General features: G+C 48.8%; 9 protein-coding genes across 9 annotated transcripts; 4 read left to right on the top strand and 5 right to left on the bottom strand.

The window, feature by feature from the left end:
• Positions 1 to 1,767: 1,767 nt before the first annotated feature.
• On the bottom strand, positions 1,768 to 3,308 carry FPOAC1_008266 (uncharacterized protein; the record flags this gene model as incomplete). Its single annotated transcript, XM_044852711.1, has 7 exons — positions 1,768 to 1,993; positions 2,068 to 2,321; positions 2,373 to 2,870; positions 2,918 to 2,970; positions 3,040 to 3,127; positions 3,199 to 3,208; positions 3,295 to 3,308. 7 exons carry the CDS (start codon positions 3,306 to 3,308, stop codon positions 1,768 to 1,770), a joined length of 1,143 nt encoding a protein of 380 aa, XP_044705381.1.
• Positions 3,309 to 5,356: 2,048 nt separating this feature from the next.
• Positions 5,357 to 6,204, top strand: FPOAC1_008267 (uncharacterized protein; the record flags this gene model as incomplete). The annotated part of the gene is made up of 2 exons (XM_044852712.1): positions 5,357 to 5,486; positions 5,549 to 6,204. 2 exons carry the CDS (start codon positions 5,357 to 5,359, stop codon positions 6,202 to 6,204), a joined length of 786 nt encoding a protein of 261 aa, XP_044705382.1.
• A 503-nt stretch (positions 6,205 to 6,707) lies between these two features.
• On the bottom strand, positions 6,708 to 8,133 carry FPOAC1_008268 (uncharacterized protein; the record flags this gene model as incomplete). The annotated part of the gene is made up of 2 exons (XM_044852713.1): positions 6,708 to 7,557; positions 7,613 to 8,133. 2 exons carry the CDS (start codon positions 8,131 to 8,133, stop codon positions 6,708 to 6,710), a joined length of 1,371 nt encoding a protein of 456 aa, XP_044705383.1.
• A 337-nt stretch (positions 8,134 to 8,470) lies between these two features.
• FPOAC1_008269 (uncharacterized protein) lies at positions 8,471 to 9,264 on the top strand (the record flags this gene model as incomplete). Its single annotated transcript, XM_044852714.1, has 3 exons — positions 8,471 to 8,677; positions 8,726 to 8,995; positions 9,049 to 9,264. The coding sequence occupies 3 exons, from the start codon at positions 8,471 to 8,473 to the stop codon at positions 9,262 to 9,264; spliced, it is 693 nt and encodes a 230-aa protein (XP_044705384.1).
• A 36-nt stretch (positions 9,265 to 9,300) lies between these two features.
• FPOAC1_008270 (uncharacterized protein) lies at positions 9,301 to 10,167 on the top strand (the record flags this gene model as incomplete). The annotated part of the gene is made up of 1 exon (XM_044852715.1): positions 9,301 to 10,167. One exon carries the CDS (start codon positions 9,301 to 9,303, stop codon positions 10,165 to 10,167), a length of 867 nt encoding a protein of 288 aa, XP_044705385.1.
• Positions 10,168 to 10,441: 274 nt separating this feature from the next.
• Positions 10,442 to 12,381, bottom strand: FPOAC1_008271 (uncharacterized protein; the record flags this gene model as incomplete). Its single annotated transcript, XM_044852716.1, has 7 exons — positions 10,442 to 11,103; positions 11,152 to 11,394; positions 11,442 to 11,516; positions 11,570 to 11,933; positions 11,988 to 12,154; positions 12,207 to 12,240; positions 12,310 to 12,381. The coding sequence occupies 7 exons, from the start codon at positions 12,379 to 12,381 to the stop codon at positions 10,442 to 10,444; spliced, it is 1,617 nt and encodes a 538-aa protein (XP_044705386.1).
• Positions 12,382 to 13,001: 620 nt separating this feature from the next.
• On the top strand, positions 13,002 to 14,841 carry CYP8 (Peptidyl-prolyl cis-trans isomerase cyp8; the record flags this gene model as incomplete). Its single annotated transcript, XM_044852717.1, has 3 exons — positions 13,002 to 13,028; positions 13,085 to 14,282; positions 14,336 to 14,841. 3 exons carry the CDS (start codon positions 13,002 to 13,004, stop codon positions 14,839 to 14,841), a joined length of 1,731 nt encoding a protein of 576 aa, XP_044705387.1.
• A 245-nt stretch (positions 14,842 to 15,086) lies between these two features.
• On the bottom strand, positions 15,087 to 20,999 carry FPOAC1_008273 (uncharacterized protein; the record flags this gene model as incomplete). Its single annotated transcript, XM_044852718.1, has 5 exons — positions 15,087 to 17,015; positions 18,431 to 19,396; positions 19,925 to 20,512; positions 20,562 to 20,585; positions 20,697 to 20,999. The coding sequence occupies 5 exons, from the start codon at positions 20,997 to 20,999 to the stop codon at positions 15,087 to 15,089; spliced, it is 3,810 nt and encodes a 1,269-aa protein (XP_044705388.1).
• Positions 21,000 to 22,547: 1,548 nt separating this feature from the next.
• FPOAC1_008274 (uncharacterized protein) lies at positions 22,548 to 25,107 on the bottom strand (the record flags this gene model as incomplete). The annotated part of the gene is made up of 3 exons (XM_044852719.1): positions 22,548 to 22,686; positions 22,740 to 24,861; positions 24,954 to 25,107. The coding sequence occupies 3 exons, from the start codon at positions 25,105 to 25,107 to the stop codon at positions 22,548 to 22,550; spliced, it is 2,415 nt and encodes an 804-aa protein (XP_044705389.1).
• Between the last annotated feature and the right edge of the window lie 1,510 nt (positions 25,108 to 26,617).

Here is a 26,617-nt window from a genome sequence, read left to right on the forward strand (position 1 = left end):
TGTTATTGTGCCCCTGGTGCTAGTAGAGTCCCTGTCGAGTTGGACACTTCCAAATCAGGACATGGGACTCGGGCAAAGATACCTAGATAATGTCAAACAGATGAGTATCTATGCAATATTCTGACCTATTCTCCGTTGTCAAAATTGAGGGGCTCTGGGGCCTGCCTTACAGTGCGGTGGCCCAGGTCTGAAGCGTAGTGTTATAACCTCATGCCAAAAACCTGCACCGGCTGCCAGCTGTCAACAGCTGCCATCGTCGTCTACAACCTGCAATCTCCAGACGCAGCGCATAGCTATATGAATTACAAATGCAATCTATTATATCAACAGGGTGGTCAAGCGGTTAAGCCGGCTGATCATGCCCCCAATGATTCTCGCTAGTAGATATCTGGGTTGTCTCTGCAGCGATGCATCGAGCCTCATTGTTCTCGCTGATGAGGGTTTCTTTTTTTCTTTTTCTCCCCCCCCCCCCCTCCGCTTTTCCCTCTCTACCTAACTTGTATCGTTTTGCACTTTCTCCTTAATCATGGCCAGGGCATTATATGCCTGCTCAGATAACTACTATTCTTGTAGGTTTTTAAACTCAAGGCCCTTATTTAGATTTAATGCACACTCCTTCATTGTTAACGACTAGATTATTTCTATCCTTGCTGTAATACACTTGTTACTTTTTAAGTGATATGTTGTTATATAAATAAGAATTGTATTTGCATGCTGACTTGAGAATAACATTAAACCTATGCATGCCACCCCTTACTCAGGGGTAACACTCAGGCCTACATTAGTCTTCATGGTTATCGAGTTCTTCAATAGTTAATCACAAGGAATGTTAGAGGTGAGATTCGAGTTATAGATGCATACTTGAATTCGGGCGGAGTGGCAGTGGCAGGTGCTGCCTTCCTCCAAGCCAGCGCATGGGCGCCTGCCTGCGTGATTGATTCTGCAGGCAGCACTCACCCGACCACCCAATGAAAGCTTTATAGATTAAAATAAGTCAATGGTTAAACAAAGACGGGATTCAACGGCTCGATGGTCGAGTGGTTTAAAGCTAAGGTCAACGGGTAGTTGACGGTCAGCAGTACATTTCCCACGGAGTGGGATGGTTCATGTTTCCTCACAGTGTGAGCAGATTAGTGATACCGACACTTGCCTGAGATGAACGTCGCGCGCGCTCTTTTTTGGCCATTTTGTATCATTTTTGCCATTTTTTCAATACATCCACAAAGCTGTTAGAAAACGGTCAGGGGCGGGATGTAAAGCCCCATTGTGCAGGTGTTAGCTAGCCCCTGAAAAGCAATCACCAAGCAGTTAAGGGGACTAGCATTTGTCTACGACATCAGTATATTCTACACGGACAGTCACCAATGAATTCTGGGCATTGTACCAAACACAATCGTCCTGGAAAGACCAGACTTCTACGAATGACTGTGGAAATACCGCCATCCAGTTGTCGTCCTATCATGAAATGTCTGGTGATTCAGCAGTGAACATCGATCAGGCTCAAAATTCTCAATTGAAAAAACTATCTGCCCGGGATTTTTTATCACATCTCCATGTTTTGGCTGACAAGAAATGTCAAGTACAGCAATAGTTAGGCTCTTCTATGGCAGCATCATTGAACAAACTATGCTCTTATATACGGTCAACCGACTGTATGGCAATCATATTTTCCCCCTTTATGCGTTTCCCTGCAGCAACCTTGGCATTGAAGTTTAACGAACAGAACATGACAGGAGGTAGCGTAATGTTTAAAGTAATGTGTGTCGCTCAAAGAGACTCGTCAGAAGAATCGTCGCCGTGGCTCGTGTCAGTGTCGCTGAGATCCAGAAGCTGGAATCGGTTGCCCATGAGGTTCTTGCGCGATGGGTGGGCAGGCACGGCGCTGCTGTCTTCCTTCACGCAAAGAACCGGGGCCTTGGCGTCACTGGGTAAAGTCTCCAGAGGTTGACCACACTCATCAGCAGTCCATTCGATACGGGAATTCTTGTACTCCCTGTCAAGTCATCAGTTAGCATTAATCAAATAAATGGCTTTGAGGTGGTGCGAGACGGGGCAGATTAAACTTACGACCGACTGAGAAGACAGTTGCGAGCGAAGATGGCGGAATTGACCGAACTGGTGCTGACGAAGCAATTGCTCTTGTTGATCTCAATATCAATCACATAAAGGTTGTGAATATGGTCGAGATCCTCACGGAGGCTTTGGGCAGTGGTGTTGGGATCACGCTTGCGAATGACGAAGTTTCGAGTAGCTCCTCTTGCGACGTGGTAGGCGACTTGGCCTCTCACGACGTACTGATATTCAGACCATTTGGCATGTATCTACAGCCATTCATCAGAATAAGAACCAGGTAATTTCGTTGCTCAACCTACTTTACGGTCCTTCAAGTACAAACCACACGTCCGAGTATGATCAAGGAAAGCAACTGCGTCACTTTCACGTACAAAGGATACAGTAGCAGAGTTATCCTTTGCTCTGAGAAAGATCTCCAGAAGCGGTCCACCTCGAACGATGGCAGCAATCTCACCATGAGTGACGCCAGGCGCCAAGTTCAAAAGCTGCACCGATCTCTGAGCGGCACTCTCCACCCATCGATGGGACTCGGATCTTTTGTTGTTCTGAAATGAACCACGATGCTGTTGGTCCAGTGAGTTGCCTGCATAGGCAGAAGACTGGTGCAAAGCATCGTTATCGAGATTCTTGCTCCCATTGAACGCTTGCTTTTCGGCACGACCTTCAAACGTGGCACTTTGCTGGTTCTGGTAGAGAATGGTTGAGACGTCAGGGGCAAAATGTGTTGAAGTTGAGTCGTCAACACGCTCGTTTGCCAACGTGGAATTGTTCTGAGTCGCTGTCGGTAGACACAGCGCCTAGGATGGAGTCAGGAATACCCAGAGTGATAGAAGGCTGCACGTACATTGAGAGTGGCATCGTCGAAGCCGTACTGATTGAGATTTTGGCGTAGGTAGACTGAGCAAGCATAAATCAGAAAGGGTTCTAGAACGAGGAGTCAAGCTACCCGGCCGTAATGATACATACAGTACTGATGAGCAGCTGCGACGAGGCTACTGTACTCTTCCTGTGGGATGTAAACGCATTGAGATTTATGAGCCGATGACTCGAGGCCCTTGTACAAATATCAGTTTCTGATGGTCGTTTGCACGATGAATATGGTGCAGATAGGGTGGGCGAGCATACGGCTTGATTCCTAAGAGCGTAATAAATTAGAACTGAAAACGGCACCAAGAGGTTCGGCGGATTGGATTGGATTTGACGGGCTGGTACTGTACATACTGTGTAAGGTTCATTGTGGTTGCTTCAAGATAGTATCTTGATTCTGAGTGTGCCGAAGAATAAAATGGTTGAAGGTAGACGAAATATTTAGATGGCGGGGGGGGGGATCGAATATTCGCAAATCTCAAGGGGAATGAGCCTTCACGCCTTGTAGCTTTTCATCAGGCAGGAGACAGTTATTTGATAAGGCGAACCAACAGGCAGGCAGATTCACGTGCCGCTGTTGGCAACTGCGAGCCTCGTTGACAACTTCCCGTCACTCTGAGGGGCTACCATCCACAAAAACAAGCTTCCCGTTATTCGGCTGCTGGCTTATGAAGAAAAGATGAAAGAAATGCAAGCAAACGTTCAATTTCAACCACAAGGAGTGAGATTGTTCAAATCCGCATGCATTGTAGATGGGCACATATCCACACATGTTGTACATTGACGGTACGCCTGACGCATATCAATCGTCAGTGACTTTCCATGGTAACAGTACTGCATATGTCAATCACATTGCGAAAAGAAGACTACAGTCACTCTCTTGTGGGATATGGAGTATTAGCAACTTGCTTTCGATTTTCTCCTGACTTTTGGGACTCCTGAGTGATAGTGATTATCACCGTTGCAGTCATGTTACACCAACTGATGGTCACTTAATAAGTAGCGAAGACGAAATACAAATAAACATCAGTGGAAATATACCATATATGATAAATGTAGTCGATGAAAATTGACATTGTCATAGTCCCGTACTTAGTATACACGTGATACAGAAGATTGAGGCCCCGTTTGATCGGAGGCTAAAGCGGTAGAAAGCCAAACGCAGCCCAGACTTAGATGAGATCAACGGGGCCGTGCAGGATGGTTAATGGGTACTTCACTTTAATCCGAGACACCATCGTCACAGACATATTGTAGATTTTAGAAGGGTAGGAAGAAACGCACCTTGCTAGTGCTTCTGCGATGCTAGAAAGATCTAGAAATCAGCACGAGAAGATCGTAGTACTTGTTAACATTGGATCCAAGGATCTGTCGATGGAACCTTACTACGTACCTACCTAGTAATACCTGATCCCGCTAACCCTGTCGCCCGTCCCATCCTTCGTGCATGATTGCCGAGAATAGCGGGCGGGTTCAGGCGTTAGGGGACTCCGAACAGGGATGGGGCGAAGGGTAACCGTTGTTATTTTTAGGTGAAGCAATGGAGTCTACACGAGATCATGTGATGGTGTCCATTCCTTTTTTTGGATCAGGGAAGCATCCAACTCTGTCAACACGAGACAATGATTTTCGCGTCTGACAATAATGAAGGAATTGATGAACCAATAAACCAGGCTCCAAATGGGCTGTGTCCTGCAAGTACAGTGCTGTAATACGTACATGCCCAGGTTCAGTTGTACCGCTCAGCTCCTTCACCCACTAACTGATATGGAGATTCAACGGTTCCAGCTAAGCCTCCACCCAATGAAGAGAAAATACGGAACTGGTGTTTTGGCTCACGAGTTAAAAATCGATAGCCAAGGGGGGGGTACGTACATACTGTTATGGGGGCTTGAAGCATGTGCTCTACACCAATGAGATGAGATGACCAACCCCCCCTGCTCCCTCGTCTGCTGGGCCAACCCAACATAACGCCAACGCTTTCCCTTGTTCTCTCGTTTTTGCTCCTGTCCTGTTGATTTCTTGTCCACCTCTTGTTCGCTCGCTCGCTCGCTCTTCCTCTCGTTAAAGCTCTAGAGATTGATCAATTTCAGAACTTTTGAGACTAGCAGCATATCAGCCTTGTTTTGATTCTGTTGTCTTTCGCTCTGATTCTTTCTCGACATTCGCTACTCCATCTGTTTCACCCTTCACTCGCTCCCATCGACTTGGACACGCCCAGCATCTCGACAGATCTGTCATTCGTAAGGACAATCTATCAAATCAACATAGTTAATACAACATCGTTATCGTTATCGAGACGACAGCGATCCTCCATTTTCGAACCGACTTTTAATACCGTCACTGTGGTCATTGTTCGATTTCCATCTCAACCCCTTTCTTCTCCAACCCGACAACGACCATCAACGAATCCATCATGCGTCCCACCTCAAACCTCCTCCAGGCCGCTGTCTGCCTCACTTCTCTTGCACCTTTGGCTACAGCATGGCCTAGTTGGTTTCCTAACGCCGACTCTGTTGTAGTTCGACGAGTTGTTCCGGAAAATCGTATGCCAGCTTTCCCCACGACCCCCAGACCCCCAGACCCCTTTTTACTGACTCTTCAACAGTGCCTTTGGAAACTCAAGTTCTCAAGCCTCGTCAAGATACCACGACCGAAGAGGAAGCCACAAACACCAAGAAAAGCCCCAAGCAGACCAATCTAAACACAGCTAAAGTCGAAACCGGAACAGAGACTGGGACTGCCACCGAGGAAGATTCCACAGAGACAGGAAAGACAACCGGAAAGAAGTCGGGCACCAAGACTGGAACTTCTGCACCCAAACGCACAACCTTTTCTGCCGATGTTCAACCTGGTGGTTTGAGTATGACTCTGCCTGACACTATGTATGTCCCTACGCCGCTGATCAAGATTGGCGACTACGCCACCTTTGGCTGGAACTACACCTCACTCGAAGGCACTCCTACTGCGATTGACGTGCTTGTCAGTCAGTCTTCCGCCGGCGAAACCTACACTCTTACCGCCAACATGACTTTCGAGACGAACCCCACCTACGTTTGGGATACTAGCAAGGAGGCCAATGATCCTGATGCCCCTCTCCCTGTTGGCATGTACACTCTCATCATCAAGGATTCCGACTCTGAAATTACCGATATTCCCTCCCCCGGTTACCTGGCGGTCCAGAAGACATTCCAGTTCGGCATGTACACCCCCGCAGCCTACACGCCCTACCCCCAGTGGAACTGTGATATCTGCGACAACTAGTCCTAAGCTGTCACTTTTTCCTGCTCTTGTTATTTGGAGTTTAATCTTGGAGGTGTTTACGGTCAGGCAAGCATCAGATGGAGAAAAATTGTTTATCGTTCTTGGTCTTTTGGATGCGTCACAGCTCAGTGAGGGCGTTGGTAGATGTCTATATTTCCGGCGAAGTTAATCTGGAGGAAAGCCCAGTTTGGATACTTATGACATGGTGATTGAAATCGTGCAGAAATCACTTAATGATTTTGTCTATTATATATATCTAATCTGGTTGGTTCTTGGTAACTGACAGTAGCCGTTTCAGATAAATTTGAACCCATATCGAATGTCTTTCACCAACAAACATGCTGCTCATAACGGTTTATCATGCAATAAAAGATTCTTCTAAGGATAATGAACTTGGATGAATCCTGTCTATCTGGGTATATGAATGGGATCTGCCTGTGGCTGCTCATATAACCTGCAATCTAACAATTCTGCTTTAACAATAGTCATCATTTGCCCAAATCTTAAATCATACGAAGTTGGAATCCTGCCCCCTTCTCTTCCTTGTCTCGCCCCTGGAATATGCCACTTAGATCAGCGTCGCCTAGCGAAGCAGCCTGTCCCCCACGCACAGGCGCATGAGGCTCTACGCGTCTGCGGCGCTCTTGGTTCGCCTTGCTGGGGAAGGTCGGGAACATGCTCTCTGGCTTCGGCTTGGGGTCCTGACGGAAATATTCGTTTTGCAACATCTCATGCGCCGACGGCCTGCGCTCGGGGTTAAGTGATAGTAAATCACCCAGCAAACCAGCGCCTGCACTAGTAAGGCTGGGAAAGCGAGCGCGAACGACAGAGCCCGTGGCAATTTGGCTTTTGGGAAGACGTAATGAGCGAGCGTTGGGAAGACGTCGGAAACCAGGCCACGTCTCTTCTGTGGGAACGCCACATAGCTCAAAGATGCGCGAGACTTGATCAACTTCGTTTTTACCTTGAAGCAGAGGTTCACGAGTGAGTAGCTCGCCAAATATGCAGCCTACACTCCACATATCTACAGCAGCGTCGTATGTCTTGCTACCAAGAAGCAGTTCAGGAGCACGGTACCAGAGGGTGACGACAAGCTGGGTAAGCTTGGGTGGGGGGTCACCGACGTAACGGGCCATTCCAAAATCGGCAATCTTCAGCTGGCCGCGGTTGTTGAGAAGCAGGTTGGAAGTCTTGAGATCACGGTGAAGAATCCAGTTGTCGTGGAGGTAGGCGATACCTGATGTGAGCTGGAGAAGAAGGCGCTTCACTTCGGAGGAGAGGAAGGGTTCGGGCATGTCTTCGAGAATGGATTTCAAATCGTGTTCGACGAATTCAAGAACCAAAAATAATGAACTGTAGTGACTTTAGTATTGTCGATACTGAGAGGAATTGATGGGCGCGTGCTTACTTGTCTGGCCGCGATACATCATCGCCCACAACGACCTCTTCCATGGTAACAATATTGCGGTGTTGGCAATCCTTGAGTATTTGTATCTCACGAAGGCCCGTAACCGGTAGACCGTTCCGATCCTGTGGTTCTAGCTTTAATCTCTTCAATGCGACGACCTTGCCTGTGGCTTTATTCGTAGCTCGCGCAACCCATCCATAAGTTCCCTCTTCGATGTCGTTCAGCTTTTCATAATTCTCAACGCTTCTGCACTTCCCCCAGCTGCCAGTCGGGAATCGGAGTAGCTTGGCTAGAGGCAGTTTCTCGTCTTGTTTTGCGCCTGGCTCAGGTGTGATCCTCCGTCGCTTCGAGGGTCTGTCATCGTCAGCTTCGAGATTGCTCTGCTTCGCTGCGGCCTGTAATTTCTTCTCTTCTTCGAGTTTTCGTGCCTTTTCTGCCTTTTTACGTCTCTTTTCTTCCTTGAGTTTGGCGTCGAGGCGGGCGTCTTCCTCTGAGTCGGCCCACCGCGATTTGCTGGACATGGTGTGCGCTGTAGTAGGTGTAACTAGGTGTATGGATTTGTGATTATAGGCGAGAGTTAGGCCGACAGTGTGTGTGAAGAGTAAGATAGTATTTGATTCAAGGTTTGAGTATGTACAGAGAACACGGGAGCTGTGGAGAGAGGTAGTGAGAGTAGGGGACGGTTCGATGTTGAGGAATTCCTTATCTTATCAGCAGGTAGCTTTGTCTCAGGAAAAGCATCGTCACTGATCCACGTTTTTATGAGAGTGAGTGGTGTCGCACTACTACCAGGGAACCTTGCCCATCTCTTGAGTCTCTAATCTTTTATGTACTCGATTGGGCAGTCAAAGGTACAATATGTTTAGATCATTGGGCATAAGACCCTTTACAAGGCTTGCCAATAACCGTTGTATATCGCGGCCAAACTTTGTCAAGTCCTGTGTTGCTAGAAACTTCTCATCCGGTATTGGTCGATTTCAAAAAGAGACTGAAATCCAAGATGAATTCGAGGGTGAGAGAAAGTGGTCTACGCCTTTGGCTAAACAGCTCTTTGCTGCCATCTCAGTGAGTAAGTTCCGTTGAACCAGTGTGTCCATGCTAACCTGTATCCAGACGACAGGGCCTGTTCCATTGGCAAGCTACATGCGAATGTGCTTAACTGGTGATATTGGAGGCTACTATACTGGAGCCATCGAAGAAGGTCGAGATCAGTTTGGAACAAAGGGTGACTTTGTCACTTCACCAGAAATCTCACAGATCTTTGGTGAACTCATCGGTATTTGGTTCATCGCCGAGTGGATGAGCCAGGGTCGACCAAAGCAGGGAGTTCAGATTATCGAGGTTGGACCTGGTCGCGGTACTCTGATGGATGATATGCTTCGAGTAAGAAATTCATTTAACGTTCAACTCTATTGTGCTCACTGACTCGTTGCCAGACAATCCAACGATTCCCTGCTATGGCTAACAGCATCGACGCTGTCTACATGGTTGAGGCCAGTCGTGAGCTCCGAAAGGCTCAAAAGGAACTTCTGTGCGGACCTGACGCCTCTTCATCTGAGTTAGAATCTGGTTTCCGCAGTTCTAGCAAGTACAATGGCAAGAAGATTGTCTGGACAGATAACATCAAGTCAATCCCATACGGTAAGCAATAGCATCTTGTTGTGCTGTCCTACAAAGCTAACGTTATTATGGAATCCGACAAGATGCCCTTTATAATCGCCCATGAGTTCTTTGACGCACTACCTATACACAGTTTCCAATCTGCCCCTGCTGCTACCCCTCAACCAAAGCCCTCTTCATCTACTTCAGCTCCGCAGCCACCACCCGAAAATACCAAGCCCACCATGGAATGGCGAGAGATGATGGTGTCGCCTACACCACCGGGCATCACTCACGCTCAGCTCGGAACACCAAAGTCGGAGCAGCATGAGCCCCCCCCTGAATTCCAACTTACGCTTTCGTCTACCCCTACCCGCCACTCTCGCTTCCTCCCCGAGACCTCTACTCGGTACCGCAAGCTCAAGAGCATGCCCAACTCGAATATTGAAATCTGCCCGGATGCTTCCATCTTTGCTACAGATTTTGCGACTCGTGTCGGTGGTTCAGATGAACATCCCAAGACCAAGCCTAGTGGCGCCGCTCTCATCCTTGATTACGGAACCTCAGACACTGTCCCTATTAACTCACTTCGAGGCATCCGTCACCACAGGCGCGTGAGCCCCTTCTCCGCGCCCGGTCAGGTTGATCTAAGCGCTGACGTTGATTTCACCGCCATTGCCGAAGTGGCTATGTCGGCAAGTGAGGGCGTTGAGGTCCATGGTCCTGTCACCCAGGGCGATTTCCTTACAGTAATGGGCATCCGTGAACGTGCCGAACAGTTGACCAAGGCTCCCAGTGTAGAGAAGGACGCCGTTGACAAGATCGATGGGGCCTGGAAGCGTCTTGTTGATAAGGGTCCAGATGGTATGGGGAAATTATACAAAGTGTTGGCCATTCTGCCTGAAAACGATGGTCGAAGGCGACCAGTTGGATTTGGAGGTGATATCTCAGGTTAGACGTAGGAAGTTCATGGCGGTCATTCTTGAGCCTTTCTGAAGAGAAGAGGAACGACTTTAGAAACATGTGCGTTGATCACAATATTGTATTTATACTTGCCCATTTTGTACTATACTACATTTCACGAACAAACACAAAAAGAGCTGTACATTAATTGAACCTCCATTCATGAATAAGATTTGGTCTGTTTCGCAAACCTATAAGTATACAAAAAAACAATGCGCCGAAAGGTGACTGCAGAAACTTTCATCCCAAGCCAACGCCTTGATTTTCTCACTTGGATCTCACAAGCTTCGCGTCTTCTTCGTCACTGTCGTCATCGTCTGAGAACTTGTCTCCATCCTCACCAACGGCAAAGATAGTCTCGTTCTCTAGCGATTCACGAGGACCGGCACGTGTGTTCGTTGGCTGTTGAGGGGCACTCCGTGATGCGCTTGAGAACGATAGACCGTTGGTGTTTTGTGAGTTGTTTTGAGGCTTGGCGATTTCGGCCTCCTCATCATCTGAGTCTTCTCCTGGAACACCAATATCGCCAAGGTCAAAGTTGCCATCGTCGTCTTGGGCAATTTCGTCACTCATGGCGAAGCGACGGTTGTTGGACGTAGGGCGCCAGAGATACGCGATCCATGCAACGTCAGCAAAGTAAACCACGTTTAGCCAGCCATCGAGGATGAACCATCGTGTCTTCCAGTGGAACGGGACGAAATCAGGGTCACTGGCAGAGGCAAACGTGAAGCTGTTGAAGAAGAAAAAGCCGAAGATGACCATGACGCTGATGAGAATAGCCCACCAGAGTTTTCTGTACATGGCTTCCTTGGCATGCTGCTTTCGCTCGCGGAGATCCTTGAGAGTCCAGTTGAGGGAGTTGAGGGTCCAGACATAGAAGGCAGTTAGGGTGCCAGCTAGAGGGAGGACAATCAAGAGCACAAATGGGCCTGCCTGGAGTCAGTGGGTACTATAAAAAAACAAGCGAGTAGTCTTACCAGCTGTCTCTGGGGTAATGGAGAGGAAAGTAAGCGAGTAGACGAGGCCAAACAGGAAATGAGCTGCTGCAAGCCATCGCACTCTGATCATGGTCTTGCCCAGGGTGTGCTTGACCACACCATAACCCATACAAACGATAAGCAGCAAGAAGAACGAGAACGAGTTTCGACCGGCGTTGAGAATTCCTACAATTGTGAGGAAAACCTTTGAGCCAATGTTCGAGCCATGGCGATTCTGATATTCTGCATTCGAGTTAGAGCGAGTAATATAACGAGAGTAAAAAACAAACCATAAAAGCCCCAAGTGATGAGCATTTCAACTACCAAGAAGATCAAGATTGCTGTGATGTAGTTTTGCACGGCCACTAAACGGAGTCAGTTAGTCAGAACTCATTCTTGCATGGGTCGATGCGCTTACAGATATCGTGTCTATGTTGGTAGTAGAGAAACCCCCAGTATGCAGCGAGGAGCGCATACAAGATACTCATGCCACCATAGAATGGCAGTTTGGGAATCTGGGTGGCTTCGAGTTCACCATAAGCATTGCGGTACTCGACCACAAGGTCATAGTTCTTGGTATTGACAACGTCCGTGAGGACGCAGTAGTAACCAGTTTTCTTGATAGCGTAGTTGATGGGTGCAGCGGTATTGAGATGGACGGCCTTGGTAAGGACGACGCTGGTGGATTTCTTGTCGACTTCGGGGTGCAAGATGAACTTGCCAATGTCGGTCTTGTTGCAATAACCTTGCTTGACGAATTCATCGCCGCAGACGCCGAGTCGCTGTATCCGATGCATGTTAGTATGCGCCAAATGAGGGTTTGCGACACCACTCACGTTTCCGGGAACATCGGGATCAGGTATTCCAACGAGATTTCTGTCCTTCCACTCGAATATCACAAGACTAGCTGTCGGATCTTTGACGCCCGAATCGCTACTGTTGAGGAACTTGACAAGAATGAATGGGTCAACGGGTCCGCCCCATGAGGACTTGCTGTACATGCCTGAAAACTGTCAGATCGAAGAGTTTGATCGCACATGATAGTCATCACCTACCAGTACAGTATTCTTGGTAGCCTTCTTTGTTGCTCTAGAGGAAAGCAAAGTTAGCACAACCGCGATGCCGGCACTTCCTAGTAGTTGTAAGGCCACCCCGTACCAGTCCGATCTCGTAGGCTTGGGTTGTCCAAAAGGACATGCCCAGCACGAGCAGTCCCGTGAGGAACCTCATGATGTTCGTATCGGGTATATTACGGCGAAAGCTTCGGAAGGGTTGCGAGGAGATCCGGAATAGAAGAAAAGGGATCGCAGTTCAAGGCAGAAGGGAACTTAGAAACGTTTAAGAGGTGGCGCTGTAACTTGTTAATTATGGAGCATATCGAGCCTGTCGAATGTCCTGATTGCGCGGCAGGGTGTGCTTCGTCAAGTAGGAGGGGGACTTTGACTTCGAAGATCCGTGATCTCAAAGTTAGGTATGTCTAAGAATGAATTGGTGTAGTTGAGTTAATGTAGAAGCCCGGATGCCTCAAGTTACAGATTCAAGGGAGCAATCAACGTGTATACGTAATTGGTCGCCGCTCAGTGATGCCAGGTCAGCACCAGCCAGGAGAAACCATGGGAGAGACTTTGTGTCCTCATTGGCCAGACTTCGAATGGTTACGATAAGCCCCAGGTCGTCTCAGGCACCAGGTTAGCGTACCTGGTACCTATGAGGTACGTAAAAGCACAGGTGGAAACTTAGCGTGGCGCATCATATGGATGGAACCATGGACAGGTAGCCATCATCATAACTTCTTTTTTTATTAAAAAAAAAAAAAAACAAGTACTATCACTTGTTTGATCAGCGCAACAATGGGCAAAGGAACAGACAAGCTTTATGTAAGTAAACATTCCCCGATTGAAGCCATATTTTATTCTAACCAAGCATCTCTCAGATTACGCACTCAGAATGGTCCTCGGCCGACGCCTTCTCTCCCAGTATCGGCGCAGGCGCGTCTCGCAACCAACAAGCCAGCGCTTCATTTCGTCGTCTTCCCTTCAACTTTTGCGCCGCCAGTCTTCAGCCGTTCAAGAATCCAGTGTGCACGCCAGATGGGACTATCTTCGATGTTGAAGTCATTGGCGCCTGGCTTGAAAAGCATCCCAACCAGAACCCCGTCACCGGCGAGCCCCTACAGAAAAAAGATTTGATCCGTCTCAATTTCGCCCGGAATTCAGAGTCGGACTCCCTTGGAGCTGGATTGAGTGATGGAAAAGGCGATTTAATCGATCCGGTCACCTACAAGGTCTTCACCGACAATACACACATAGTCGCTATTCGTCATGGCACATATGCCAACGTCTTCGCTTGGGATACGGTCGATCGCATGAATATCAAGGCCAAATCGTGGCGCGACTTGGTTGACGACGAGGAATTCACTCGCGCCGACATCATCACCCTCCAGGACCCCCAGAATGCGGCCAGTCGCAACTTGGATCAGTTCAAGTATTTGAAGGAAGGGCACGAGGCGCAATTGACAAAAGAGCAGGAAGAAGAGCGCAATGCTGGAAATATCAACTCCAGCGCTCTGGGAAGCATGGGCGACAAGGTCTCGCGCGCCAAGGCGGCGGTAGAAAAGGCGCGCAGAGCTCGCGAACAGGGTGGTGATGTCAACCGCAGTTCCACTGCTTTAACGAAACCCACGGCCGCTGGCGGCGTCGTTCGCAAGTCCATGATCAACGACAAGAAATTGGCTGTCAACTCTGCCACTTATACCACCGGAAAAGCCGCAGCCAGTTTCACCAGCACAGGCTTGACACCAGAAACGAGTGGCGAGAGAGCCCTGCTCTCTGATGAAGAGTACATGCTGAAACCCAAGCGTGTCAAGACAACAGGATTTGCCAGGATAGAAACAAATTTGGGCGACTTGACAATCGAACTATACCCGGAGTTTGCACCAAAAGCTGTGTGGAATTTCATCAGGTTATCCCAGACAGGTTATTACAAGGGCGTGGCCTTTCATCGAAACATTCCCAACTTTATGATCCAGGGTGGTGATCCCTCTGGCACTGGTCGAGGCGGGCAGAGTGTTTGGGGCAAGTATTTCGATGATGAATTCGACGGTCCTATGTCACACAATGGCCGTGGAACCCGTAAGTGATCCCTTTCCAGTGCCGTTTGATTCTTGCTAACCTCACACTCCCAGTCTCGATGGCCAATAAAGGAAAAAACACAAACTCTAGCCAGTTCTTCTTTGCATACAAACCAACACCTCATCTCGACCGCAAACATACAGTATTTGGGAAAGTTGTCGAAAACATCAACGTTCTCTCCAAAATGGAAAACGTCCCCACTGATGGTTCTAACCGCCCCCTTAATAAGATCTTTATCAAGGACATCGTCATCATGCTTGACCCCTTTGCCGAGTTTCAAAAACAGAAGCAAGAGGACGAGTTGCAGACTAAGGAGCGGGAGAAGATCCAGCTACAAGGTGGTACAGACGATGACAAGACGACATGGACCGGCAAGCGGATACGAAATGACGGCAGCATGGAGAACACAGGTGCTGGAGTAGGAAAGTACTTGAAGGCCACTACGCAAAAGAGTACATCAACAGTCAACGAAGCAGACCTGGAGGATGTTGACACATGGGAGGAGCCAGCACGCAAAAAGGCCAAAGGAGGCGGTTTTGGGAATTTTGATAATTGGTAAATGAAACATGCAGTCTGCCAATGCAGAACAGCAATATGTCAATAGCTCAAAAATGCTGGGTATGTGACCTTCTGAAACTCGCCCTATCTATCCAAAGAATCACGCTAAGAAATAGAAAAGGCTGTCAATATCACGTCCATTACGTAGGATGAATCCATACGTCTCAAACATGATTCCTTGGACGTCGAATGAAGTAAAGACATGCTGAGCTGCATAGAGACGCATACTGATCATGATGAGGCGTATCAAACTATTGAAGGTAGCGTGCTCGGAGCTACTGACGGAAGCTTGCTAAGAAGTGAGGTGTTACAGATAGAAGGGCCAGCTTTCTGCTCCTGCAACAGTCCCGCAACAACGCGCGCCTGTTCCAAGCCAGCTTCTCTATATATGGCATTGAGACCCTCTACAGCATACTGTTTCGTCTCAGAGGAACAGGCCGACGACATGCCAAGCATGTACAATGGCCAGATAATGGTGCTGTTGGTCGAAGCAAGGCTCATAAAACGAGCGGCATCATCTGTATGGGCTGTTGATCTTGTCGGGTCAAACATTACAGGACTACCACCACTGCTCGAAGCATCGTCCCCGGTACCAAATCGTGTATCATGAGCGGGAGGCGTTGATAGAACACGGCAGGCCTGCTTCTTAGCAGCAATCGATACCGTACGTGCTGGGTCTTTTCGGTCAATTATATCGCGTATACTAACAACTCCAAGATGCTGTGGTATACTCGCAGCGATCGACCGTCCTAGCATGTTCAAAAGTTTGACAGACGTGGCCAGAATCTGAAGATGGGCCTCCGATATTACAGTATCGCTGGATGACTCGAATATTGCGCAAAATTTCTCAACGAATGTTTCTAATAGGAGCATGCGTATTCCTCGCACCATGTTCCAGGTGGTGGATTGGAGAAGTCCGGTATAAACGTGACAAGTTTGTCCCAAGACTCGTGGGTCCGGCTGCGTCAACTGTACATTGTGATATCTCCAATCCTCTGGTAGCCCGGAGAGTGTTGCAGAAATTTCTTCCTGGACATCAGATATGGCGTTGACTATATCATCAAGACTGTTAAGTGTGCCTGATTTGATATCGTGCCGAACTTGTAGTGCTTTGTAAACGGGATATGCTACATAAAAGTCAGGCCCCATAAGTTCTTCAGTGGGCGGAATTTGACGGCGAAGATCTATTAGAGTTCCTGGCATAGGGAGACCACTCTGAATGCAGCTTATTAGGACCGTTTGGCAAAGCATGAGAAACATGCGGGCCCCAGCTTTGGTCCTAAATTGAGCAACACCCCTTATACTCGCAAGAGCAGCAGCTCCATTAACATGATCTTGCCAAGCACGCATCGTATGAGCACTGTAGCCCGAAACGAATTCGTATGTGCCAAGAATCAATACTGCAAGCATAGTTGTGTCCTTCACTACTTCTATCGGGTCACGGAGGGCCCGGTGCGTTAATCCGAGTGCGATGGCGTAGCTCTCTTGGGCACGGGTCATAAGTTCGGGTGACTGGAGACTTTGAGAGCATGCCGCAAGTCCAACAGCTGCCATACTGACAGAGACCAGGTCAACTTGGGACTGGGCCGAGTCCGGGGGCTTCCATACATCGAATATGAAAGAATAGTTCTGGTGGGGACCTCCATCCGTCGTGACATAGCGAGAAAAGAAGAAGGAAATGCCCTTGTCCTGAGTCTCGGGGGATAAAGCCCTGTCTAGTGGGACGTCGAGCTCGGAAGCTCTGGCATCATCGTTGGCATCAGCTGGGCTTTCCGAAGTCTCTGAAGAAGAACGGCTCCAATCATTGTTTAAGGCTGAAAGCACAGGTGCGCGACAACGAGCGGCCCGTTTCCTAGAACGTCTATCCGTTGCTTTGTTAGGTTTCTCTACTTTGGAGGCAGGTGGTAAGCCTCTCCCAGGTCTTGAATCAATGATGAATGTCGGCGATGAGCCGATCGGCTCAGTAGGTGTTGAGGGGGATGGAGAGGGAGAGGGGAGTCCCTGGCCAGCAGAGCTCTTTTGATTCGGATTGAGGTGCTGGGACCGTCTTCTTTCTGCTTTCTTGATGACATGAGAGCTTTCATCTCGAAACATCAGATCAACAAGGTTACGATAACCAGGACAAGTTATCCCCTTCTTCGTGCATTGTGTACACGAAGGGTCCTTTTGGTCGCACTTGGGAGATGAATTACTGGTCAGCAAGATGAAAGAACAGTGGATGGTCATGGCCACACTGTCAAGTTGTATGTCCGACCGTAGATGCTGTTGGGGGATAATTTAGGCCAGTGATGACGGGATAACTCACGCGAATCTTCCGACCACGGCAGACGGAGCAACCTCCGGAAGGCTTCCCACAATAGACCATGACGATGCTTTGAAGAGGCACGACCTTGTAGTTGGTTATCCAGGTTTGACAGCTAAGGCCGAGAGATAAGCGTATAGATAGAAGGGTTGACGCTTTTGCAGGTCATGACATGATGGGCACCTGCTAGTAGCAGTGCTTCTCGCGGGTTGTTCTGTTTAACAAATGCAGTTTGTTGGCTCAAGAAATATGCCCCGCCAGAGGATAGCTAGGTAGGGAGGAAGCTGGGGTAATACCGAAAGATGCGGTTAGGTATCCCAAATGACGGTTCTTAGAGAGGGTATCGCTGGTATCAGAAATCGCGAATCGTCAATCATGAGCTTGTGAGTCGATGCTGAGAATGGGGGCGACGGAACAATTATATATATTGGTGTGCTCCGAACCAGGGAGAAATGATAGCAATGTGCAGTTAAATTAGATGTAAAAGGGAAAAGTAGAGGCATGGATGATGCAGTAGCAGAAGGAAGGGCTTGAATGGATCGATAGGCTCGCACCGCAGTGGACGGTGGACAGACAGGATTGGGTGTGATGCGACTTGTTAGCTGCAGATTGGGTGGGCAGGCGCCGTCCGTTATGGTTATGGCTGTGTTCTTCCTTTCTTTCCGAGGGCCCTGGTTAAGAATGCATCATTGGATCAATACTTTATTAGCTACGTTACCTCTTGCAAGAATAATAATATTTATTCGCCAAGGTAAGTACTAAATCAGTATTTACATTCGATGCAAATACCTTGACCAGTTGAGTTGGTGACTGATACACTTGACTAGAGACGTCATCTCGATAGACCATTTGAGGCCAGCTTTAGAGCTCAGGGTGTTACAGCTCAGGGTCAATCTGCAACCCTCTCGTTCCTTGATTGCGGCTGTGGCATATACTAATTAAAAGCCACAACCGCATGTCTCACATGTAATACATAGGTAGGTACATATAACCAATAGCTTCTGATAAAGAACTGGCAAGATATGCTCAAATCTCAAATCTTGCTTTGGTTGTTATCTACCCTAAGGCTTGTTTGTCTGCAACTTGGTTATTCCCTGCCCCCGACATGAACTGTCAACAGTTTTGGTCTCCCATCATTCAAAAACCCACTCTGATCTACTCCTCCAGACGCTCCAACATCATCATATGGAAATGCATACCCTTTACCCTCATGCGTAACCTCATGACATATTCTCGAATAATGATTTGTTCTTCCTTGCGCATCCCCCTTGCAATAATATTCACCCACCTTCTCCCCCTCGGGCTGCCGGGAATTCCCTGATAGTGTCGTTCTGTTTAGTGCAGCCGCGAGCCGAGCCCCGACGTTGAGCTGTGCCGGCGTGACGTCCGGTCCCCCCGCAAACGGTCCGGAGCTGCACGATACAATATCCCGAGTCGACGGTTTCTCAAATGAAAATTTAAGCTTATCTTTGCCCACGTCTTTGAAGACGAGCTTGTCGTGATGCACTCGACCCTTGACGTCGCCCCATTCAGCCTGCGTGTTGATCTCGATGTCCTCTTTCTTGTATCGCTCCCACGCCGCATCGATCTCTGGCGCAAAGTAGTTCTCCAGCAAGCCTGGGTGGAGCTCAGCAGCAGCATTGATGCTCAATGCCCGGAGGTTGGAGCCTGAATTTGATTTGACCACAAGCTTCTCCCATCCCGCGCCGTCTTTTTCGCCCTGGCGCTTGAGCCCTTCGCAGACTTGGTCCAGCCCATCCTTTGGCAAACCCCGTACATGTGTGACTTTCCCAGCTTCGTTCTCGAGTTCCAGACCGATTGGTAAGCTCACAAAGTCAACATATGACACGTTCACATACAACTGGTCGTTGTTGTAAGTAAATTCGCAGAAACCCCAGTCGGCGTGAAAGTTTGGGTCGGTCGGGTTCATCACGGATGGCTCTACTACCGCTGGTCCAGGATTCAACATAAATGTAAGAGGATTTCCCTTGCAGAACCAAATGCGGCCTCCAAAGATGTGCGGTATCCGGACCTTTTTCTGAGCCCCAGGTTCACCGACGAGTATGCCAACGTCTGCTCCCACAGGCTGCAGAATCTCGGACGGCGATTCAGGACGATACAATGTCTCTCCGTCTGCAAGAAGCATCACCACGCCTTTCTCATCTCGGCCTGTAACGTGGGCAAAGAGCGCCTTCGAGTCCGTATGGTTGGTGAGTAAGATGTCGAGAAAGGGTTCCGTAGGCATGATGTTTGACTGCGACTCGGAGTATTGTCAATTGTATCGTATCGTGCTATAGCTATAATAACATGCGAAAAGCTTGACAAATGTTAGATGAGAAATTCTTGACTGCACTCTTGTCTCAGTCCTTCAATACTTTGGTACTTATAATTGCTGAGTGGTAGCCCCTCATCATCTCACCTCACTATGCTACTTCTGCCCTGTTTTAGGCCCTGTTTTGTTGGATTCTTGGCCAAATCTTCAACAACTTGGTAACAGGAGCACGATATAATGAAATCATAATTCAATCTCGAAAACTTTAGTCTGTTTTGGTCTAGTCCTTCCTTTAAAGAACCTGTTGTTTTGGTGCAGCCAACACTGGATTTACAGTCAACCTTTCTGCAACAATTGAGGTCTACTACGTCAGCACTTTGGTATATTCAGCCACCAGCATAATTATCTAAGGGCCAGAGCGGAATGGTTTTTGCCAACAATATGAATGCATGTACTCCTCCTTAATTTCCACCTCCAGTCCTGTCCAGGCATTCACAGTAACAATGCCACTAAGCCAAGCCCCAAACCTCCCAACAAGCTCATCTTTGCAACCGCCGCGTCACTTTCGTCATTATAGTCCGAATCGTGCGGCATGTCGTCGCCGTAGGATGTTGCATTTGTAACGTTCTGGATAGGACACGCAGAGGCTCTCAGAGAAGACCGGACGCACTGTTGTTGCAAATATGACTGACGCTCATGGTCCGAAGAGTTAAAGTAGGCCTTGACATAGCTGACAGTGACTGTTGCGTCCTTGGTCGGCGGACCGCCAGACCACAGCGGATTGCCGTTGCTCCAGTGCTGCAGGATCAAATGACCCCCAGAAGAAGGCATATCGCTACCTTCCATCTGAGCGAGCAGTTTGTTATCCGCATAAAACCGAACATGACCAGGAACGTAGTCAAACCGGTATTCGTGAAAGCTCTCTGTCGGGTCGAAGTCCAAATTTACTCGCTTGAAGTTCCCAGTCTTGCTGGCATCGTAGCCGGCCTCCATGGACGCCTTGGACTGTACAACGAGGTTGACAGGGTAGATACCTCTATCGTAATCAAACTCTTGTGATAGAAACTCAATGTCGATCTCTTGGGTATTGTTGAAATACTGCCACTCTGTTAGCCCCTTCAGCCAAAAGTTAACAACGATTGCTCACCCAGAAGAAGGCCGCACACGTGCCCTTTACATCTGTCAGCTTCATTCCAGCTCGGAATGAACCCCAATGGAGGTCCAGTCTTTTTGTATCTATCTCGCTTCCTGGTATTGCGTCGTTGCTGATGGTACTGCTTACACGTAGCTCAAGACCATGACCCTGATCGGGATGGTCTTGAGGGTGCGATGCTTGGATGGCAACGTTTGTGGGTTCGAAGGCCTTGCTGTAGTTCCCACGACCATCTTCCGCTGATACTGTGAATTTCTGGGCTATCCAGTCTTGGCTTTGGGAGATAGTTTGCAGTTGACCGAAGTCAGTCTCAAGTCGATCCATAAACACAATAACCCCTTCGCCTTCGGGGTCCTGAATTGAATAACCACATTCACATGTACCGGCCACCAGACGCACGACTGCTACAAGGGCGCAAAGTAATGCAATCATGATGGCAGAGGGAATTTGATGCTGCCAAGTTCAGTGAATTATGAGGATAGTGTCTCTTGTGTTATCGAATCCGAGGCGTAAATGTAAATGAAAAAAAAAAAGACATGACAGGCAAAGTGCTGGCAAGCAATCAATACTTGCCTTCTCATGTCTCGATGTGTAGGTAGTAGACACCCACCAACCTACCTGTACTAAGGTACCTACCTTAGTAGGTAGGAGGTATGTATGCATGGGTAACTGTAGTTCCCCTGAGACTTCCCATGTTTATAAATCTCACTACCCCTTATTCGGAATGCCTGCTGTTTATTCAGAATAAGAGTAAGGTGCGAGGCAACACAACGTGGATGGACATGGAAACTGCAAGGCGTGTTAGATACCTACCTTGTATTGTAAAACAAGAACATCGCAGTTTCAGCACATATGGAACGTTGAGATAGCTAGTTGTACTATAAATTTGTAGGCCTCGTTGAAAAAAAGACCAACGGCAAACACTTGATAGCATTGGGGTTTTTATAACGAAAGACCTGTTTATTTCGCAGTTAGCCATTGGTGTCAAAGATGGGTCGAATTTCAGCCACAGTACTTGTTGGCAGCGGCATTATATATCACATCACAGGCATGCGGACGAACGAAAGCCAATGGCATTTGACAGGTGCTGATTATTCAAGCAAACACTATTCATCTATACACGAGTATGGGCCAGCCTCCTCTCAACGGCATGCTGTGGAACAGGGCCCAGAGGATACCCAAAGTTGCCAGATCATGCTAATGCCGTCCAATGGCCGCAAAACAAACAATCTGTATATCGAACAAGGTATCTGAAAGCCAAACTGAACAGGCAGGACAATAATGAGAAATAAGTAATAAATGAAACCAAGAATCGAAGAGGGCGCAGAATAATGCAGACCCAAACCAAATATTCAAAACTGCATGTGGATGGAAGAAATTCCCCAAAAGAATATTAAAAAAAGAGGCGATAAAGGTGCCCCGGCATACAGAACAGAGGAAGTAAAAGACGACAAAAGCCCCCTAGACAAGCTATCGCAGTCATTAACCTGTGCTGCCATTGCACAGCTGGTCCAGTTTCCTCTGCCCGGGGCGCAAGCCCAATGCGAAAACCGATTCCCGATCCCCTTCCTTGACCCCTAATAATGCCGTTTGACCTTCGTAACATGCAAAAAAGAGAGGCGCAAAGCAGAAGGAAAAACCATGTACCCATCAACAAGCAAAACTCGAAATGATTAATAGCAAAAACGAAACAAAACTGGACATTGCGATTACCCGCCCTGTCTCGGGTATCGCCAAGGAGATAGTGAAATGAGAACCATAAGGAGATATAAATGCAAAGGAGATAGACAAGTCCAACTCCCTCCTGAGCCTTTCGCGCCGGGATCGACCGTGTGAAATAGCAACGAATTAACCCACAAACAAAACTAAACGTGACGTGGAAAGCCAGAAAAGGTATATGCCTAGCAGACAAGAAAAAGCCCAAACCAGCCTAATGGCAAAAATAATAGGAAAAGTCATTTCAGTCATCACCAATTAATTTTAGTACACGCTGTCCTCATCGGCCCCCTGCGAGATCATCGAGGGGGTGGAAACATTAGAGGAAGCTTCAGGATCATCGACATAGCCGACAAGAGCCTGAGAGTGTAGTTTGAAAGAGTCGCCCATGAGTCGTGTCATGCTATCAAACGGTTAGCCATGTTGCACCTAGATCATCGAATAGAGAATACATACCCCCAAACAACAACTTCGTCCAGAATTGAGCCCCAGAGTCGTGCGACAACCGCACTCAGCTGGGACATGTAGTTCTCATCAATTTCCTTGACCAGAAGCTGACGAACTTTGTTGTACATTGCCAATTCCTCCTGAGTAGCAGGCTCCTCGTCGTGTTCCAGACGATAGAGCCACAAAGAAAGAATAATCATTAGATCCATTCCACAGAGCGCGTGCTCCACGCTCCAGTTGGTGGGCGAGACACGGGCGATCCACCTCACTCCCTGGGAGACAACGGTTTCGAGGCAATTGTAGCATTCATCAATAACCTTTACCATCTCACTTGAACGCTTTACGCGATCACGGGCGTGCGTCATCGCGGCCGCAACCTCGTAGGGTTCATGGTAGCGCAAAGCCTCTTGTACTGCCTTGAGGTCAACTTCCAGGCGGGCACGGGCGTTGCGGTACATGGCTTTGGCGTTAAAGATCAAGGGGTGGCCCTTGTGAGGGGCACTGATAGGAACTGGGAATGCTTCAGTCTCGCACATGTCAACAGACTTCTCCCATGTCTCTAGAGCCAGCCGCAGCTTGTACTCTGTAACCACGTCTTGCAATGCTTCAGGACTTCGCTTATGATACCAGACCTCGAGGAACAAAGCATTGATCATTACACGAGTACCAAATGTGCTGTACCGAAGGGTTTCGCCCTGGAAAAGATTGTCGTGAGCCTCCATAAAGGTCACAGTTGTGGAAGCTGTAAGGTGCTCTTGCCACGTCGCCTCGTCTGCAACTTGTAGGTTCCAGAGTGTTTCCGTAGAAGGGAGCTGTAGATCTTCAAATTCGCTGAAACTGATGGCAGGCGTGTGATTATAGGTAAGGGTCAACAGACCAAAAAAGATGTAGACTGCATAGTATGTGCGGCGACAGCCTTCATCCTCGACCCATTCAGCGCGGGTTGGCTTTGCGCCTGTGCGAGCTTCCTGGCGGAGCTTAAGCTCATACCTGTTACCGGCGACCATGTTGGCGAGCAGACTCTTGATCGAGCACGTCCATTCAAGGCCTTTGGGATCACCACTCCAGCTGGCAAAGATCATGTTCAGCAGGTTACTCTGCATCGTCCACAAAGGACACTTGCGAGAGCTGAAGTTCTCCTTACTTTGAAGGAATTGGTTAACCAGGACCTTGGAGCCGATGTGGAGCATGTATGCTTGTTCTTGATCAAAAGCATAGAGGGCACCAATACTAAGGACTGCTAGCAACAATTGGGGTGACACTTTGGTGGGGTGGAATGAGGCCGGGTGTAGGAAAGGCAGATGGTGGTGGAATAGCCCGAAGTATGTTGAAAGGTATCGATTTAAAGATCCAAGGCCAGGAAGACGGAAGCCTTCGGGAATGGCATGCTCGCTGTCTGCATTACGAATGTTGTCCAAGATGGCGTTGCGCTCATCGTCGCCCAACACCTCTGGAGCCTTGTAACCAGCTTTGGAGGACTCTGAAACCCAAGGGGATGGCGGCGCGGCGGCAGAGTTTGGTAACGAATTGATCATCGACTGTAAAGCAGGAACCAGACCATTACAGTTTTGGCCATTGATAGGGGGCAGTTGGTTGTTGGACTGAGGCTGCATTGTAGTTCCGCTGGTGAAGGAAGGCTGTGACTCGAATGAACCGGACGCGCTTGAGGTTATGGAGTGTGCCTTGGGCTCAGCGACTGATTGAGACATGAAACCGTCCCACTGAACCTGAGGTAGTGCAATAGCACCAGATGGGTATGTCACCGTAGATTCCATGGCGGAAGCGTTATGAGGTGAATATGTCATCGAAGTGTCTTCGTATGAGTGGTCTTCGCGCATCGCAGCCGTGGCTTTGTGGTGTAGATCGGCTACAAGCATGGCAGCAGCTTCCACGTCGAACATGGCATCGGCACCGGATTCCATTTGCTCCAGAGTCGAGGTATCGATGGCGATAGACGATTTCGAAGGCGCGCCGACAGCGCGGGTCTTGGGGCCAGCCCGGCGTTTGCCATCGCTGTGAAGTGGGACACCGCCATCCTTGGCGTGGACTGTACGATCATGTCTGAGAAGAAGATCGCGACGGACAAAAGTGCTTCTGCACTTCATACATTTAAAAGGTCGCTCTTTGGTGTCTGTTTGAGACGTTAGCTTGCCACCAAACTGGCAGAGAGGGGGTTTGTGGGCGGGTTGACTGTTAGCCGTTGGGAAGGGGCGATGCACGTACGTGATCGTTCATGGCGACTTCGATGTTCGCTCCTGCTAAAGGCCCTGTTACAGAACTGGCACTTGTATTTGCGTTCGGGTGCTAGTGAGGCCTTTCGCGAAGAGGCTGTCGAGGCCGCGGGGGGCGGGAGGACTGCTACGTTTGCACCGGGCATCTTGACGTAGTCGGGTCGCGTTTCCTAGGCGTGGATGGCGACAGAGGACGACGGCAATCTTGCGATCGGTAATCGGGCAATTAGGCTAGGCCTGACAGCACGATGGTTGAATATCGTCTGATTCGTAGAATGTTGTTACTCTCGCTCCTTCTCTCGATTGCTAGCTCTTCGCTTGCGCCGACTCCCGTGGGGTTTAAAGGGTGAAAGTGGTGATCTTGAACGTGATGATGGTCATTGGATATGATTGATCGATTGTCATGGAAAGGCTGAGATGCTTGTGTTAAATAGGGTTAAGGGCTCTAAACGGCCTCTTCGAAAGTTTGTACCGGTTGGTTGATGAGACGAAAGTGTTGCGGGATGAGTCGAGCTGGTGGTGATGGAGGGGAATGTAGGAAGAAGGGGAATAAAAGCGAGGGGAGCAAGACGTAGAAGACTTAGAGGGGCGGACGGGAGGGAGGGGGGAGAAATCCGGAGGGGAGAGTGACCCGGGAGTTGGGGGGGCACTTATTTTCTGGGTGGGGAGGGAAAGTAGGAAGGAGGGGAACGATCCATGGAAAACCAAGAAGAGGGAACAGACGAGGGAGAGATGGAAGGAGCGAGGGAGGGATAGAGAGGGGTGGCTGAGAAGTCACTGGCTGAGGCTGGGTTGGGCTGGACGGCCAGTAGCCAGGACAAATTGTGCCAGCGCAGGTGCAGTGCAGCATAGGTACATACAACACAGCAACCCAGCATAGCACAAAAGCATGGACTACATAGTACTAATAACCTAGTAGCGTTAGACAACTTGTACAGGACATAGCCCGAGGTCCACGGTTGCATAGATGGCATGGACATTGACCTTCCTTGGCGGGTAATGTACTACGTATTGGCGTGGACACGATCGCTAGAAAGTCTGAATGAACAGAGAGCGAATGCAGGAATATGCAGCCCGGCAGCGACTTTCAGTGTGTAGCCAGCAATACTAGGCTGGTAAGCCCCCCGTCACACCCCTGTGAGTCCAGGCCTCCCCTCTAAGCAGTCCGTATCGAGCATGTCCGTAGACCAGGTGAGCACCTACCTGGTCCACTTGCTGATACAATAGCGGGGCCCAATTCGGTGGAGGGGCGACGACGAGGGTACCTCAAGCCATCCGTTGTGCTTCTAACCATTTACGGACGAGCACTGGAAGAAGCAAGCACCTCAGCTTCTGAGCGAGGCGAACGAGCGCCGAACAAGCCCAAAAGTGAAAATTCTGTCAGGAGAACCTAGCAGTAGCCAACGCCGTCCGTCAATTAAAAGCAGCGCTGGCTGATGGATGTTGGCTGAGACACTACGGCCGGCACGCAATCTAATGAGTTACAATAATTGGCACGGAGCAATCTTAGCTGAGGTACGGAGCACGTACCGGACATCAGATCGTCTACGTACACTGTCACTTGGACAGAGGCAAAAGGATACTTGCATAAGCATAAGCATAAACGTGCCTCTTGGTACCGTCTTTTTTTTTGGGTTCCTGCATCGGTGCAAACCT

This window comes from Fusarium poae, chromosome 3 (assembly GCF_019609905.1).
Source record: "Fusarium poae strain DAOMC 252244 chromosome 3, whole genome shotgun sequence".
In the NCBI taxonomy this organism is placed as follows: domain Eukaryota; kingdom Fungi; phylum Ascomycota; class Sordariomycetes; order Hypocreales; family Nectriaceae; genus Fusarium; species Fusarium poae.